Raw genomic sequence first — 17,145 nt, 5'->3', positions numbered from 1 at the left:
ATGCAGCCAGGAGGCAGCCTGGGATCGAACCACCGACCTTTTGATTAGTGGCCTGCTCTGCCACCTGAGCTACAGCTACCCTGGGCTCTCACAGCGCATCAAAAGACTGGGCAGGTTGAACTAAAGTGTTGATCAAGGAGGGAGGGGTCCAGCTGGACCAGGAGGCCACCAGGACCAGATAATGAAAAAACAGATCATGAAAAAAATTCAAGAGCATAAAATGACCTGAATGCAGGGGTGAACCGCAGATCCATGCCAGACAAAACACAGCCCAGCGCCTGCTCCAGCAGGCTAACACAAAGAGCTAACGCAGAGCATGGCAACAGCAAACCCAAGTGACATTACACAGATTAAACAGTAAACATAAGTCTGTAAGTACTATGTAAGGTAAACTTTATACTTTATTGGGTCAACCGACAGTGTTGGGAAGGTTACTTTTAAAATGTATTCCATTACAGAATACAGAACACATGCCCCAAAATGTATTCTGTAACGTATTCCGTTACGTTACTCAATGACAGTAACGTATTCTGAATACTTTGGATTACTTAATATATTATCATGCTTTTTACAACAACGTGAATGTACTATTGCTGTGTGATTTATTACTATTACTGAAGGTCCGCGACTCCGAACTGTAGTAAAGGGACCTCTGACTAATACAGCGGGGTCCCTGTCGGCTTGTAGCCGAAAAATAGCTTTACTTTGTTGTGTGGGTCAACTTTTCTTGCGAGAGACAGAGAGAGGCGTTGAAAGACTGCTCCAACTGCTGCGGAGTCGGGGCGGTCTGCCTCTCCCCACCGCAGGGAAAAGGGTAACACCACCTGGGTCTGGGTGCAGTTCCCCCCTCCAGGGACAAGGGTACCTAGACCTAGAGTACGCTTGGGGAGTGTGATTGTGTGTACAGCGTCTCTTTATGTCTGTCTCCACGTTGGTTGAGTGTGGAGTAAGTGCATATGAGAGCATGAGGGTGGGAATGGATGTTTGTGTCTGTGTGTGCCTGTATGTCTGTGTCTATATGTCAGGTTGGGTATCAGACGCCACCTCTCTGGGGACGCCTCAGGCCCTCCAAGGTTTGGAGGCCTATCTCCGCCCACCACCACTTCCCCTGCCAGTGGCGGACTCCCTCAGGTGTCGGTGCGTCGGTGGTTCTTTGTGTCTGGGGGTGGGCGTCCGGGTACACACCGGCTCACTCCTTGGCGGCCGCTTATCGGGGCCTGGAGCCTGGGGCTCGCTCGGGCCACTTCGGAGGTGGGGTGCCCCCGGCCTCTCGGCCTGGGGCTCGGTCACTCAGGCACAGCTGGCTGCCGGCGGAGCTCACGGGCGCGTCACTGCAACTCCCCCTGGCTTCTGCTCCGCGGCTGCTGAGTGAACCCTCATCTGGGACTCTCCTCAGCTCTTACTGGGACAGTGGCGCGGCTGCCCCTCTGTTGGTCTTCCTTGGTCTCTTGTGTTCTGTGGGCCTCTGGATGTCTGGAGTTTTGATCTCCTCCATACCTGCTTCATACCCTGGAGGACGGGGCTGTGGCTCCCCACACTCCCTAGCAGATCGTTACATGGAGAAACCTTTGGAATGCAAGCATGCTGATCCACACAGGTATGCACACAGGTGTACACACGGGTATTCACAGACGTGGACTACAGCTTTCTTGGCTGCTGCCTCAAAGCACATTGTGCGCTGTCTATCTTGCGTGCTGCACAACATCGTTTATTATTTAGTATCTACTGATATCTACTGCTAGCTAGTTTATTGTGATGGTGCTGTTTTTTTTATTATGTTGCTCTTTGTTGTTTGCTTTCTCTTCTGTTTTTTTTCTCCATACAGGTGACCCAGGTGTTTTGTTTTTTTTGTTTGTTTTTCTTTCTTTCTTCTCCCCCTTCTCACCGTCTCTTCTCCCCTTTGGTCTTCTTTCTCTCCCTCTCTTTCTTTCATTCTTTCTCCCTGTCCTATCCCCCAGTCATGTCTGTCCCGTTTGTAGCAACTGAAAATAAAATAAATTCATAATTATAATAAAGGTCAATCAAATGGACCAATATGGCAAGGCCATGATGATCCACTTGGTAAAATAAATCCGCTTGGCATCTTACTTGGCCTTTAGACAACAATTCTGATGGCTAAAGATCCAAACGGGACACAAAAAAAAAGAAAAAAGAAAAAAAAGAAAGACTGCTCCAACGGAACTTATTATTTTCGGAGGAAAACACGAACACGGTGTACAGTCGAGTCTTAATAGCTTACTTACAACTGGGCTCGTCAGGCACTCTTCTTGGCTGCAGTGGTTATTATTATATTTACATGCTTCCAGCTCCCGTTTTTCCTCGATGACAACTCGTACCTTTCCACTCTCCTTTTTCTCCCTCCTCGCGCTCACAGACCCATAACGTGTATGGCAGTCCATTCTCCCTGCAACACGGACTACACTGCCCATGATGCTACATTCTTTAGAGCTATGCTTGTAGCATTCTGCCTGTTAGCTTAGCACAACAACAACAACAACAACGAAAAGGCGCTCTCTCACCCAGGAAACACACAGTGGCAGAGAGAGAGAGAGCGTCGCCCTGTAACCATGGCAACCATAACGCTGCCGCCTGGAACAACAGAACGTAGCTGTCAAACAAAACCCAAACAGTCCTGACCCGCGACAGAATGAAACAGGAAAGTACTGCAGTGTAATCCATTTATTTCAACAAAGTAACTGTATTCTGAATACCACCTTTTTAAACGGTAACTGTAACGGAATACAGTTACTCATATTTTGTATTTTAAATACGTAACGGCGGTACATGTATTCCGTTACTCCCCAACACTGTCAACCGACAAACTGCTCTTGGTTGACCATGTTAACTGTTTAACAATCACAGCTAACACTAGCTAAAATCAATTTGGCATTTTGGCATAAAAAACACATTTTCAAATTCCACATTAAAAAATTTTTTTTCACATTTTTTTCTTAGAAATGTCTGCATTTGTGAATACATTTTTCCCAGTAACAAGACAGTATAATGTACTGTATAAATGTGAAGGAATTTTCCATATTTCCATGTCCTTAAATCCCATTTCCTCCAGCTTGACCCCCTCCCTCTTTGATCAAAACATTTTGGTGGGTGTCATGGGGGTGAGTAAGGGGTAGGTGGGGTGCGGTTGGGGCAAGATGGGGTGTGAAAGGTGATTGGGGTGAGGGTCTTGACCCCCTCTCCTGTATTGTTAAATCCCCTTTTTCCCCCCATTTTTGAAAAAACATTTTCAAATTCCACATAAAAAAAAATATTTTCACTTTTTTTTTTTTTAGAAATGTTTTAAGTGTTGCTTGTTTTATTTTTACCTCAATCAGTGGCAGCAACAAGAAACCGCTCAGCATGATTTATTTTTAATCAACATGTGTAGTGTTGTTTAATTTTTTCCCGTGACCTTTACTGACTGATGCTTGTTCGTAATCATGTTTTTTAACTTTTTATTTAGAAAGAACTGAAGGTTTTCAGGCAAAGTTACACTTACACGAGTTTAAGCCTCATAGCTGATGCTAATAAATGCTAATGTTAGCCTCTGATTTAGGCTGCTAAAGTAAAGACTTTTACCCTAGCTGACCAACATAGATTAACTTGGTGGTTAACAGACTATAGTGGTAATACTATTGAAAGTTTAGTTTCATCTCAGCACATTTATAATTATGTCCATTTTATAGCACATAGAAATGTTTAGTGAAATATTGGCAGACAGACACATTCCCGCTGTAACTGTGTTTTTCCTTCAATATTTATTGAAAATATAATTTATGAAATGCTGAGCAGCATTTTTAGTATGTACACTTAAATAAATCAAAATGATCAGTAGTATACTACTATTCACAACAAGTAGGTGAAATCACAGTTCAATTAGTATTCATGATGGTTTTTTCTTCACAGCAGAGTATATTTTTGTGACCCTGTTGTTCTAATGTGATTAAATAATAATACTTATAACTAAATAAATAATAAATACATAAATAAATAAATAAATAAATAAATAAATAAATAAATAAATAAATAAATAAATGAATAATAACTTTATCTTGATTGAAGTATAAGCGCAGTGCTGGTGTGCAGGGGTTTTACATGCCTTGTGGGGGATGCTGACATATTATAAATCGTAATATCTATATCAAGCTTTTAGCCTAATAAGCAGATATTTTGTCTCTTTCTTAAAAAATTCAGATCCTTAGAGATTATTTGAGAAATGGATCAACAGCTATCATTAATTGAAGCACTCTTCAATCAATGATAGCTCTTCAACTCTTCAACACTGCAGAGGAAAAATATAACTTATTTCAAATGTGATCACACTAGGGCTGCCACAAACCATTATTTTGATAGTCGACGAGTCACCGATTATTTTTGCGATTAGTCAACTAATCAGATCATGCATCCAGTGGATGTAAAAGTGCAGCTTATTGCACCAGCATGCATCTGCTCTTATATAACTATCATTAGCTTACAGCTTTAAGTGTTTAAGGTATGTGCTAATCAGAGATGGGCAGTTACTGTAATCTGATTACTTTTTTCAAGTAACGAGTAAAGTAAGGGATTACTATCGCAAAAATGGTAATTAGATCACCGCTACTTTCCCGTAGGAACGCTGCGTTGCTGCGTTACTAAAACTGGGATTTTTTTTGCGGGAATGTCTCATGACAGTGACGTAAGCAAGTTCGTGACAACAGCTGTGTGCAGATCAACAATGGATAATATATCGAGTACGGAAGAGAGTATGAGCATGCAGCGTTTAAAGCGTGGAAGTACTGACCTTACTTTGAGTTTGATTCCATAAAAAGTGACAAAAACATTAGTGTCCATTGTGCATGGGAAGAAAACTTCTTTTTACAGCGAACAAAACCCTAAACAAGCACTGAGTGCGCAACGACGTAATGGGAAAATCACAGAGAAACTCGCAGATTCTTCAACTGACCGCTGCGGCACACCTGCACCAGGGCAAACCTCCGCCTACCCCACTCCTGCTTTACAGGTGAAAATAGAGCAAAAGGACCGCTAGTCTTTGACTTTATTTATTTTCTGCTGTGTTTTACTTGCATCTATTTGAAAGACTGAGTGTAAACACAAAAAATATTTTATTTTATGTGCTGGAATGTGCAGAAAGTAGGTTTAAATGTTAAACTAATTTCTTCAAGTCAGAGAATGTTGCATATAATTTAATTTTTGCTTGATGCATAAAGTTAAAAGATTAAAACTGATAAAACAAGTAAAAAAAAAGAGACTTTTCCATTTGATTACATTTTGTATGATGGATTATGAGGTCGGGTCGCGGGGGTAGCAACCTAAGCAAAGAGGTCCAGACCTCCCTCTCCCCAGCCACCTCCTCCAGCTTGTCCGGGGGAATACCAAGGCGTTCCCAGGCCAGCCGAGAGATATAATCTCTCCAGCGTGTCCTGGGTCTGCCCCGGGGCCTCCTCCCGGTGGGACATGCCTGGAACACCTCGCCCAGGAGGCGCCCAGGGGGCATCCTTGCCAGATGCCCGAACCACCTCAGCTGGCTCCTTTCGATGTGGAGCAGCAGCTGCTCTACTCTAAGCCCCTCCCGGATGGCCGAACTTCTCACCCTATCTCTAAGGGAGAGGCCAGCCACCCTTCGGAGGAAGCTCATTTCCGCCGCTTGTATCCGCGATCTCGTTCTTTCGGTCACTACCCACAGCTCGTGGCCATAGGTGAGGGTAGGGACGTAGATCGACCGGTAAATTGAGAGCTTCGCTTTTACACTCAGCTCCCTCTTCACCACGACTGACCGGTGCAGCGTCCGCATTACTGCAGCCGCAGCCCCAATCCGTCTGTCGATCTCCAGCTCCCTTCTCCCATCACTCGCGAACAAGACCCCGAGATACTTGAACTCCTCCACTTGGGGCAGGAACTCATCCCCGACCCGGAGTGGGCACTCCACCCTTTTCCGGCTGAGAACCATGGCCTCAGATTTGGAGGTGCTGATCCTCATTCCCGCTGCGTTACACTCGGCTGCGAACCGCTCCAGTGCGAGCTGGAGGCCCTCACCCGATGAAGCCAACAGAACCACATCATCCGCAAAAATCAGAGATGAGATTCTGAGGCCACCAAAGCGAAAGCCCTCCGCCACTTGGCTGCGCCTAGAAATCCTGTCCATAAAAATTATGAACAGAACCGGAGACAAAGGGCAGCCTTGGCGGAGCCCATCACCCACCGGGAACGAGTCCGACTTATTGCCGGCAATGCGAACCAAGCTCTTGCAACGGTTGTATAGGGATTGAATGGCCCGTAGCAATGGGCCAGACACCCCATACTCGCGCAACACCTCCCACAGGACGCCCCGAGGGACACGGTTGAATGCCTTCTCCAGGTCCACAAAACACATGTAGACTGGTTGGGCAAACTCCCATGCACCCTCAAGTATCCTCGAGAGGACAAAGAGCTGGTCCAGTGTTCCGCGACCAGGACGAAAACCGCATTGTTCCTCCTGTATCCGAGGTTCGACTAGCGGACGAACCCTCCTCTCCAGCACCCTGGCATAGACTTTCCCGGGGAGGCTGAGGAGTGTGATCCCCCTGTAGTTGGAACACACCCTCCGGTCCCCCTTCTTGAAGATGGGGACCACCACCCCGGTCTGCCAGTCCACAGGTACTGCCCCTGATCTCCACGCAACATTGCAGAGACGTGTCAACCAAGACAGCCCTACAACGTCCAGAGCCTTCAGGAACTCGGGGCGGACCTCATCGACACCAGGGGCTCTGCCACCAAGGAGTTGTTTAACTGCCTCAGTGACCTCGCCCCCGGAAATCGGTGGGTCACACCCCTCATCCCCAGACTCTGCTTCCTCCCCGGAAGACGTGTCAGTGGGATTAAGGAGGTCCTCGAAGTATTCCTTCCACCGCCCGACAATTTTCTCAGTCGACGTCAACAGCGCTCCGCCAGCACTATACACAGTGCAGGTAGAGCACCGCTTTCCCCTCCTGAGACGCCTGACGGTTTGCCAGAATCTCTTCGAGGCAGTCCGAAAGTCTTTTTCCATGGCCTCTCCGAACTCCTCCCACACCCGAGTTTTTGCTTCAGCCACTGCCCGAGCCGCATTCCGCTTGGCCTGTCGATACCTGTCGGCTGCCTCCGGAGTCCCACAGGCTAACCAAGCCCGATAGGCCTCCTTCTTCAGCCTGGTGGCTCCCTTCACCTCTGGTGTCCACCATTTGGTTCGGGGATTACCACCACGGCAGGCACCAACCACCTTGCGGCCGCAGCTCAATGCAGCAGCTTCGGCAATGGAGACGCTGAACATGGTCCATTCGGACTCAATGTCCCCAGTCTCCCTCGGAATGCTGTTGAAGCTCTGCCGGAGGTGTGCGTTGAAGATCTCGCGGACTGGGGCCTCTGCTAGACGTTCCCAGCACACCCTCACTACGCGTTTAGGTGCACCAGGTCTGTCCAGCGTCCTCCCCCGCCACCTGATCCAACTCACCACCAGGTGGTGATCAGTTGACAGCTCAGCCCCTCTCTTTACCCGAGTGTCCAGAACATATGGTCGCAGGTCTGGTGATACGATTACAAAATCGATCATCGACCTACGGCCTAGAGCATCCTGGTGCCACGTGCACTTATGGACACTCTTATGTTCGAACAGGGTGTTCGTTATGGCCAAACTGTGATTAGCACAGAAGTCCAATAACAAAGCACCGCTCGGGTTCAGATCAGGGAGGCCGTTCCTCCCAATCACGCCCCTCCAGGTCTCGCTGTCGTTACCCACGTGAGCATTGAAGTCTCCCAGCAGGACAACAGAGTCTCCAGGTGGAGCACCTTCCAGCACCCCCCCCAGGGACTCTAAGAAGGCTGGGTACTCCGAACTGCCACTCGGCGCATAAGCGCAGATGACAGTCAGGACCCGTTCCCCAACCCTAAGGCGCAGGGAACAAACCCTCTCGTCCACCGGGAAAAACCCCAACGTACCGGCAGCAAGCCGAGGGGATATAAGAATACCCACCCCAGCCCGCCGCCTCTCACCAGGGGCAACTCCAGACTGAGACAGAGTCCAGCCCCTCTCCAGGAGACTGGTTCCAGAGCCCAGACAATGCGTAGAGGTGAGCCCAACTATATCTAGCCGGTACCTCTCAACCTCACGCACCAACTCAGGCTCCTTCCCCACCAGAGAGGTGACATTCCATGTCCCTATTGCCAGTCTTGGCAGCCGGGGGTCGGTCCGCCAGGGCCTCCGCTCCTGGCCGCCACCCGGCTCACAATGCACCCGACCCCTATGGCGCCTCCTGCGGGTGGTGGGCCTGCGGGAGGATGGGCCCATGTCTCCTCTTCGGGCTGTGCCCGGCCGGGCCCCATGGACTAAGGCCCGGCCACCAGACGCTCGCCCTCGGGCACCCTCCCCGGGCCTGGCTCCAGGGCGGGGCCCCGGTAACCCTATCCCGGGCAGGGTAAACTGTTCCCTCGATATTCTTTTCATGGGGGTCTTCTGAATCGCTCTTTGTCTGGTCCCTCACCCAGGACCAGTTTGCCATGGGAGACCCTACCAGGGGGCAAAAGCCCCCAGACAACATAGCCCCTGGGATCCCTGGGACACACAAACCCCTCCACCACGATAAGGTAGCGATTCAAGGAGGAGCGGATGATAAGCGGATGAAGATGGATGGATGGATGGATGATGGATTATGAATCATACAAGAATGAGAAGAATGAGAAGACCACAAATCATAAGTTTGATAACATCGTGGAGAAGCTCACGGTTCTCCAACGGGAGATTGAGAGACCAGTGTCGGAGTGTTAAAGAACAGCTTTGAAATTCTCATGAGCTGCTCGCATAAAAGAAAAATCAACAACATCAACATCAATGCGGATACCCCCTCGGTGCCAGCTGTGGGCTCAAGGCTGGAGCCGAACAAAAACTCCCTGATAACGACTGTGTGTTGACTGTTCTTCCCACTCTATGCAAGGCCACCTGGGTTGGCTGGTAGACTGTTTACTTAGCCTGGTAGGGCGAAGGACACTGTCTCAGCTGAACTATGGACACGCACACACATACATTTACACTGATAAGCACTCACACATCCCCCCTCCCCTTCCAATGCCTTCGATGCTTGTTGCCTCCTGGGAACACGAGGCGGGTCTAGGCCCGCGCTGGAGAGTCAGCGCAGTGGCAGGATGGCTGCTGTGTTGCCTGGGTTTACTCCTTATCCCCTACCCAACCCTGTTGCTGGTCACGTGCTCTATAATGCTGTATTGTGGACATTTATGTGCTTTCTGTGCAGAGGAGTTTTTTTTGTTTCCTGTTCTCATGCTGTCCTCTATAGCCCAGCATGAGTAGAGGTCTTTTTTTTTCCTCTTGTACTTTCCCATTGTAGTGTACATTTCAGTGTTTTTTCTGTAATGCAACCGTTCTCTGACTTGTATTCCCATGTGATGTCTGTGTTGTGCATGGTCGGGGGGCGGGTTCATTCAACTGCAGGGCAACCTGTCACTGCATGTGGCGAATAAAATTTGAACTTGAACTTGAAAAAGTAGAATTGGGTTGAAAGATCTATCGCTTTATCACCTATTCAGGTTGTAAATTGTGTTTTTAAAAATTAACTAAGTAACTAAGTAATTAATTACTTTTGAAAATAAGTAATCAGTAAAGTAACGGGATTACTTTTTTGGGGAAGTAATCAGTAATTAGTTACTGATTACTTTTTTCAAGTAACTTGGCCAACGCTGGTGCTAACTAAAAATAAAGACGAGATGATAGTTTATTAAATTTTAATGACATTTGCAGATTGTTTCGATGGAGTTGCTACCCTCCTGTCTATTTAAAATATAACAGGACACCGGAGTATATTCTCGAGCATCTCACACTTCTGATAATCAGTTGTCTGCTTGACGTTTATTCAGCTGTGTAAAAAATATAACTTTAATCTCAGCCAAACTGATTTACTCAGGAACAAATAAAATACTGAAAAAAGCCAAACAATAACATTTTTAAGTTATCTAAGTGACTTATATATCATGTTTAACCTGAGTAGCGAACGACGGCAGTGGGTTTGAAAACGGTGTTCTCATCAGCTCTAGTGAGCCTTGAACCCCGGCTAGCTATCGAGCTGGTGGGTAACTGACGTCTCCGAAAACATCGGAGCGCTTTTGAAAATATGTGGTGTCTTGATAAACTGAGCAGATATTTGAGGTTTACACAGCTACATTCTCGCCTGAAAATATGTTAAACGTTTATTTTGTGACCTAGAAAGAATAATAAGAGTAATATTAAAACTAACTAGCGCTGCCATTGTTGGAAACTGAGCAGGGCCGCACTATGAATTCTGGGATAGGTTTGGCCACGAATTATACACCCGACCCATCCTTCAAATCTGGGGAAATGAAGGGCGCATTTGTCGGAGTCTTCGAATTTGGACAGTCTTCGTCGTGTTGCTGTAACGTAATTGGCATACAAATGCGGGCACAGGAGGAAGCCATTCCTGAATTTGGACACAGCTACGTTACCAGACACCGCTTCTTCTTCTTCGGGGTTTAACAGCAGCTGGCATCCTTGTACATGCAGTGCTACCATCTTCTGTTTCAGTCCGTTATTACACTCTTAAATCCTACTACTTATTCCTGCGTCTTTTGAGATCTTACAAAGCTTCAAACGACACGTCGACTATTAAATTAGTTGTTGACCATTTTGATAGTCGACATAATCGTGACTAGTCGACTAATCGTGGCAGCCCTAGATCACACACTTTGGTTTTTCAGTTCAGAGCCAAGAAAAGGAAAGACTTCACCGAGTGAAAAAAAGATGAAGACGCAAGGTGGTGATGATCCAGAGCAGCTGCTGTCAGAAAATGAAGAAAAAGCCTGGTCAAGGTGAGTTTAATGTAGTGGTTGATTTCGTTTTTTCAAGGTATGTATGTTAATTTCATTATAAACTGCTTATGTTGCAACAGAATGCTGTTATGTGTATGCAACTCTACATGTATTATAATCCTTAGTTGGGCTGCTCGATATGACGATAGATATAGGATGATGAAATGAAAACAACCATCGTTTCATATTTATCCTTATCATTTATCATATATCATTTGTTTCGTGGTGTCACAAAATACAGTGTTCACCGCAATATTTGTTCATTGTTTGGATGGTCACCATATGGATACAGGCACAGAAAATACCAGCATGGCCAGTGAAGATGAGGCAACTACAACTTATGTCTAAAAAATATATAGTTTCATACATCGGTCAAAACACTCGACTCCAGGTACACAACACCCAGAGTGTACAGACAATGCACTATTCTGTGATATATATGATTATCAGAATGAGAAATGTCTTATTTCCGGATATGATATTTTGGTCATATTACAAAGCCCTAATCCTTTGTATTTTTATTCATTTTTTTTTAAACTTAGACATAAACAACAGCAACAAAAAAGAAACTTTTTAAAATGTCTTTTTGTTCCTGGAGTACATGTGTATACTGTATCATAAGAGGACAGACATGGATGTAAACCACACCTTAACTGTTTGGCTGAGGCAAAAACATCCACAAGGCTGTGATTCTAACTTAAACGTACTCTGGATATTATTAAATGTGAACATATCGTTAATCATTACATTTTTTATTTGTCAGGTGTCCTGTTTAAAGAAAACACTTGGAGCCACTTGACTGAATGTATATACAAATTTACATGACAGCAAACTGATTTCAAGGAAATAAAAATGCTCAAATTTGAAAGTTTGTGCATTATTTTGTGCATGTATTAGCTGTTTAGTTGTTTTATGATGAGATTGGATGCTGTCATTATATTTTGAGGAGAATAAACAATTGTTTAACATTAATTTTACCAATGTTTTTGTGTACTAAGCACAGATTAATTTAAAAAGTTTTAATTTATGAATTTTTGAGCAAATGGTATATTAGTTTGTAATTGTATAGAAATGTATGGTTAAGGATTTAAAGAACTACATTTCATGAGTTACAGTGAAAAGAGGTGTCTGTAAATGGTAATATTATTTTCCATTTTATAACTGAAGCAAATGTCCATAAATACTACAGAGAGTATACTGTAAATCTACTGAATTTTCCATCATTTATGGAAAGGTTCTTCAACTTCTGTAAAAAAAAAAAAAAAAACCCAGAAAATGTACTGGCAGAAAATTACCAGGACATTTTCCGTTTTTCTATGGAATTTTTTTTTTACAGTATGGGTTATGTTTAACATGTAAGAGTGTCAGTCTGTGCACTGATTACAGTGAGGAGTATGAAATGTTACCCATTATCCAAATAAAATGGACACAAAGTAATAATAATAACCAACGACATATATTAAAGTTAACCCCGGTCAGATGTTTTATTATTACAGCATAATTTAAAAAAGAGGCTAAAACAATAAAACACATTTTCAAAATGGTTCCACAGTCGCCATAAACAAACACAGACAGAGAAAAGTAAAATAACACTTTTGAGAAGCACCGGCCTTGTCTCTTGCTACAGGTAAACAGAGCTCTTTTGCCCTCGATCCAGCGGTTCAATCCGTTTGTCTTCAGATTTTGGTCTATTTGATACACATTGTTTAATAAGAGTTATTGAGTAGTTCAGAGAGACAACACCACGTCAGCTCATTTGGCTTGATGCTATGTCGGCCTTTTTTTGTGACAAACCGCGTGACAAAGCAGACAGAACGTGCTGACAGTGTCTGGTTGTTTTACACTATAAAGTGCAGCATTTACACAAAAAAACTAAAAGAAACATAAAAGTTCAATCAAAACCCTTTGGATATTACTAAAACAAAAGAGTAACACATACAGAAAATAAAAATTAAAACCCTTTAGTTGGGTGTTAAATATATGTCGTCAGTAGTCTTTCTTGAGTCACATATTTTTTCTGTCACTAACTGTGAATCATGGCATGGCAAAAAATATGGATGCATGTAGGATGACTGCAGATTAATAAAATTGTTTTTATCAGTTCATCAGAGGCATGTTAACTTAAACAGTGATGACAACCCTGATTACCGAAAACTACTGTAGTGGTCACGTGTGTAATCAATGATAAACTCCACCAGGATTATTGATTCTTTTCCGTATAGTGTAGATAATATAGGACTATTTAGAACAGTGGTCCCCAATCCCCGGACCGGTACTGGTCCATGAGTCGTTTAATACCAGGCCGCGAGTTGAGGCCCGGGTATGACATGTATGGTTTTCAGGGTTTTTGTCGTTAACTCGGTTTCCCTGGGTCTTTTCCCGTGTTGTAGTTGTGTGTCTTATTTTGAAAGAAATATTTACGTGTTACCATAGCGACCAGAGGGCATTAAGCATCAGAGAGGTGGATGTTACTCTCAATGTTGTTCAGGAGGAAACACAATTACACAGTGAATTCGTGTTTATTATTACGTATATTTAAAAAATACCACACTTTTTGACTTGGTCATATTATTTTATTTTGTTGTATTTATCTGCGCAACACCTTAATGGCCGGTCCGTGAAAATATTGTCGGACATTAACCAGTCCGTGGTTCAAAAAAGGTTGGGGACCGCTGATTTAGAATAATAAACACATTCAGAATCAGAACCTTACCTGTACCTTATGTACATTCTGTGGTATTCATTTCACTTCACTTCATTTCTCTCATCCTGTATTTTATGTATATAACATTTAGATTGGTTATTTATGGTTGGTTTACACAGCTTTGTGTATGTTCGTGTATGTATGTGTATGCATGTGTACATGTATATATATACACGTGTGTGTGTGTGTGTGTGTGTGTTGTGTTTTTTACATGTTGTTGTGATTTACATGGCTGTGCTTGAGAGCCATCATCTACCAGAACCAAATTCCTTGTATGTGTCTGTGCATATACATGGCCAATAAACGCGATTCTGATTCTGACATTCAGAGCAACATTTATGGTTTCAGCTACATGATCCGAAGCTTTCATTAGTTCAAATTTTCCAGTTAAAGCATCAGTGACATTCGTTGTATTTGTGCCATTTGGGAAATTGGCTTTCATTAGATGATCTGTGGCTTTCACAGGTCTGTACATTTAATGCAAAACTACACCCAGCAGCTAGTTAGCTTAGCATAAAGGCAGAAACCCTAAAAACAACTGAATTCACCTATCCTATCAGCACATAAGGTTTGTAGATTATTGAGTAATATCCAGTTTGTTAGGTGGAAAATTAAAGAATTATATTACTACATTACTGGATTACTGGAGGAGAGTTCAACATAGGCAGGCTTTCTTTACGTTAGGCCCCCGTCACACAGGCATAGTGACCGGCAGTCGTCAGTAGCTTACATGGAAGGCGCAGACTTGTTTTCAACATTCCCAATTTACTTGCTAAGCAGCACTAAGAGTCTTCCATACAAACTGACCATGACCATAGCTGGCATGGAAGTGCAACCTGCTAGCCACCAAAGAAATCACAACAAGGTTTTTGCTGCAGCACTCGCCTGATGACAGCCAGCAACCTCCAGCAACCACTTGCCAGTTGAGTGGGGTTATACAGATTTTTCCCTAGCAACTGGAGGTTGCCATCTGATTTCTAGTATGTGTGACTGAGGCTTTAGCTGACTTGACAAAAGCTAAAGCCCAAGTCAGAGGTGTTTTATGTCTCATTTAACTCTCCTTCCAAAGAACTGATCTCGAACCTAGCCAGGTAAAAAGACAGCCCTCTTTTAATTTTAATTCTAAAATTAGACTCAACCAAATTTGGTAATTTAATAATTAAAAAATAGTTGTACACATAACCTGCAGGTGAAATTGCCACTTTTTTCTTTTTGTAGCTTAGCTTCTTCTGCAGATATGAATGTCAGGCTTCACAGTGAGGCCAGACTATATGTTCCCCAGTTCCTACTTGCTAAGTTAACTGGCTGCAGCTTTAAAATGCAGGTAAAAAAGAGACTGATACTAACATTAAGCAAGAAAGAAAATTTCCCAAAAGGTTGAACTGCTTCTTTAGACAGCATCTGCCAATTTGTTAAGACCCCCCCAGTGCAGCAGAAGGTCATAAACTAAACTATATAAAAGCTATAAAAAAGGCCATCTTTTAAAAATAGAAGATATGACAATGGAGACGGTCTGAAGAAAAAACTTTAAAAGTGGGCTTCACAGCAGGGTTATCAGAGCAGGTGTAAGATAATGTCATCTTGAGTTGACAGGGTAAAAAAAAGAAAAGCAACTTCTTTTTCTATTTGCCATTTACTCCATAAAAGTTCACTCCTCATTGTTTCCACTGTCTTTTTTTTTTTTAAATCTAACACTACTAGTCCATGAAAATGCTTTGAGCCTAACGCTCAGTTATATTCTAATCTTCTACACAGGACCCGCGAGCAGAGGCAGAGTTTATTCTACTCAAGACATGTTAGAAAACCCAACCAGCCTCTACTCCCGTCATCTACTCTATTCTACAGCTACTCTACGGTAACTACAAATTTAAGTCCCTTTTCTCATCCGTACGCCCACCGTTTGGTTAAACAGAAAAGCTTTGTTTGATTAATAATTTACACAGTAAACCAGTAAAATCAACCTTACAGTGTACAAGATGCTTGTCAAAATAAAATGTAACGCCTTTATCGTTCTAAAACAAGAAAATAAGACCCATTCTGACCATTTGTTCTGCTTTGGATAAAAATATGAATGAATACAGTCCTCCACAAGTCATTTCCAGTTATGTTGCCATTGAAGAGAATCCATAAACGTGTACTTCTTCTTCTTTCCCCTTTTCCTTTTTCTTTTTAAAACCAGCAATAATGTTAACCAGAGAGGTCTTCCATGCAAATTCACATCTGCAACCCGATGCTGAGATGCTGACAGAAACAAGTCTTAGCTGTCCTTTAAAGTAACCCGGTTCAGCCTGACATCAGAGCCAGCATGAAGAGGAATTTTCAGACTAACATGCCCCCCCCCCCCCCCCCCCCCCCCCCCACACACACACACACACACAAGACAGAAAACAAGCAGTGATCAATAACTTAAGTTGGTATTTGATATAAATTATACAAATTCAAAATTTCTGATGCAATATGTTAAGACTTTAAGATAAAGAAACTATCTAATACTATCTACTGCGTGGTCTAACAACGTACTGTTTCTAATCTATAGAAAAGAGTTTATCGTCTAAAGCAGCGAGTCTGTCTGCATGTCGGCTGCTTTCAGCTCTTTGTGTCACTGTAATTGTGACAGGTGATATGAAAACGATGTAATGCATCCCGGTTTCTTATTATTATCTGTTAGGCCAACTTAGAAAATGTGCAGCACTGTGTTTAGATGACAATTTTCTTTCTTTTTGCCAAATTCTTCCAAGTTTAAAAAGTTAACTCACACTCATATCGAAGGCGAATTCTCCGCTCCATGTGTGTACTTGACTGCTCGTGTAACATGAATACAGATTGTCATCTTCCAGCAGCCCTGATCTGTGTATTCAATCCACATCAAATGTTTGTAAATAAATCCAAATGTAAAAGTTTTTTACTGCTTAGTGAGCAGATGTAGTTTAGTTTATGAGAAGTGCATTACAGAGGTGGTAATGTAGAAACTTCAAGTCTTTGTTGTTTTATAAAATAAAATCAATTCCAGTTGACGCTTTGTAAAATTTCTTTTTTTTTTAAAACACATTTTCTGTACTTGTTGAGAAAAAAATGAGGCAAAATCTTAAAGAGCATCGCTATATCAGGGAGGATGCTTTACAACTAACTGCCTGATATTTATCCTACATGGCATTTAATTTAAAACTAGTGTAGCTATGTGCTGTGTGCCTGCCTCTGCATCACCGCGAGCAGTCGAGGCTCTGAGGCTGATGCTTGTGTGTGCGTGTGCGTTGTTTGTGTAGCTAAGCAGATGTGTGCCTGTCACTCTGCGTTGTTGACACTGTAGGGCGGCGGAGGGTCCAGGCTGTGTTCTGAGGACGGAGTCGGGGTCCCTGGGACCCCAGAGGAGGGGGTGGGTGAGGCAGGAGGCTCTTCTGAATCGGAGTTCTCTAATGAAAGGTCATCAACCAATGCTCTGCGTCCACGCATCGACAGAGGCAGCGCAGCACGTCTGGACAAAAAGGAAGCGGGAGTTAAAAAATGTGTTTTTATTATTATTCAGTTACTTAACTGTTTAGTTTATGAGATTCCAAAAAACAGGGCTCAGAATTAACGTTTAACATTTTCAGGTTAACTGTTTC

At 43.5% G+C, this 17,145-nt stretch overlaps 1 protein-coding gene across 8 annotated transcripts in view; it reads right to left on the bottom strand.

Moving 5' to 3' along the window:
• Positions 1–12,298: 12,298 nt before the first annotated feature.
• The window catches only part of myh14 (myosin, heavy chain 14, non-muscle), a 33,453-nt gene continuing 28,606 nt past the window's right edge, over positions 12,299–17,145 (bottom strand). For 7 of the 8 annotated variants that reach the window (XM_004541194.6, XM_004541192.5, XM_004541193.6 and 4 more), the window contains one exon: positions 12,299–17,015. In XM_004541194.6, coding sequence (XP_004541251.3) covers positions 16,826–17,015 — 190 coding nt within the window. In that variant the 3' untranslated portion in view covers positions 12,299–16,825. The remainder of the gene's footprint in view (positions 17,016–17,145) is intronic. The other variant, XM_004541198.6, reaches the window with a different exon arrangement.

Source organism: Maylandia zebra, linkage group LG11 (genome assembly GCF_041146795.1).
Source record: "Maylandia zebra isolate NMK-2024a linkage group LG11, Mzebra_GT3a, whole genome shotgun sequence".
Lineage (NCBI taxonomy): Eukaryota > Metazoa > Chordata > Actinopteri > Cichliformes > Cichlidae > Maylandia > Maylandia zebra.
The sequence above is the reverse complement of the archived record's forward strand: the minus strand, read 5'-3'. Positions and strand labels throughout refer to the sequence as shown.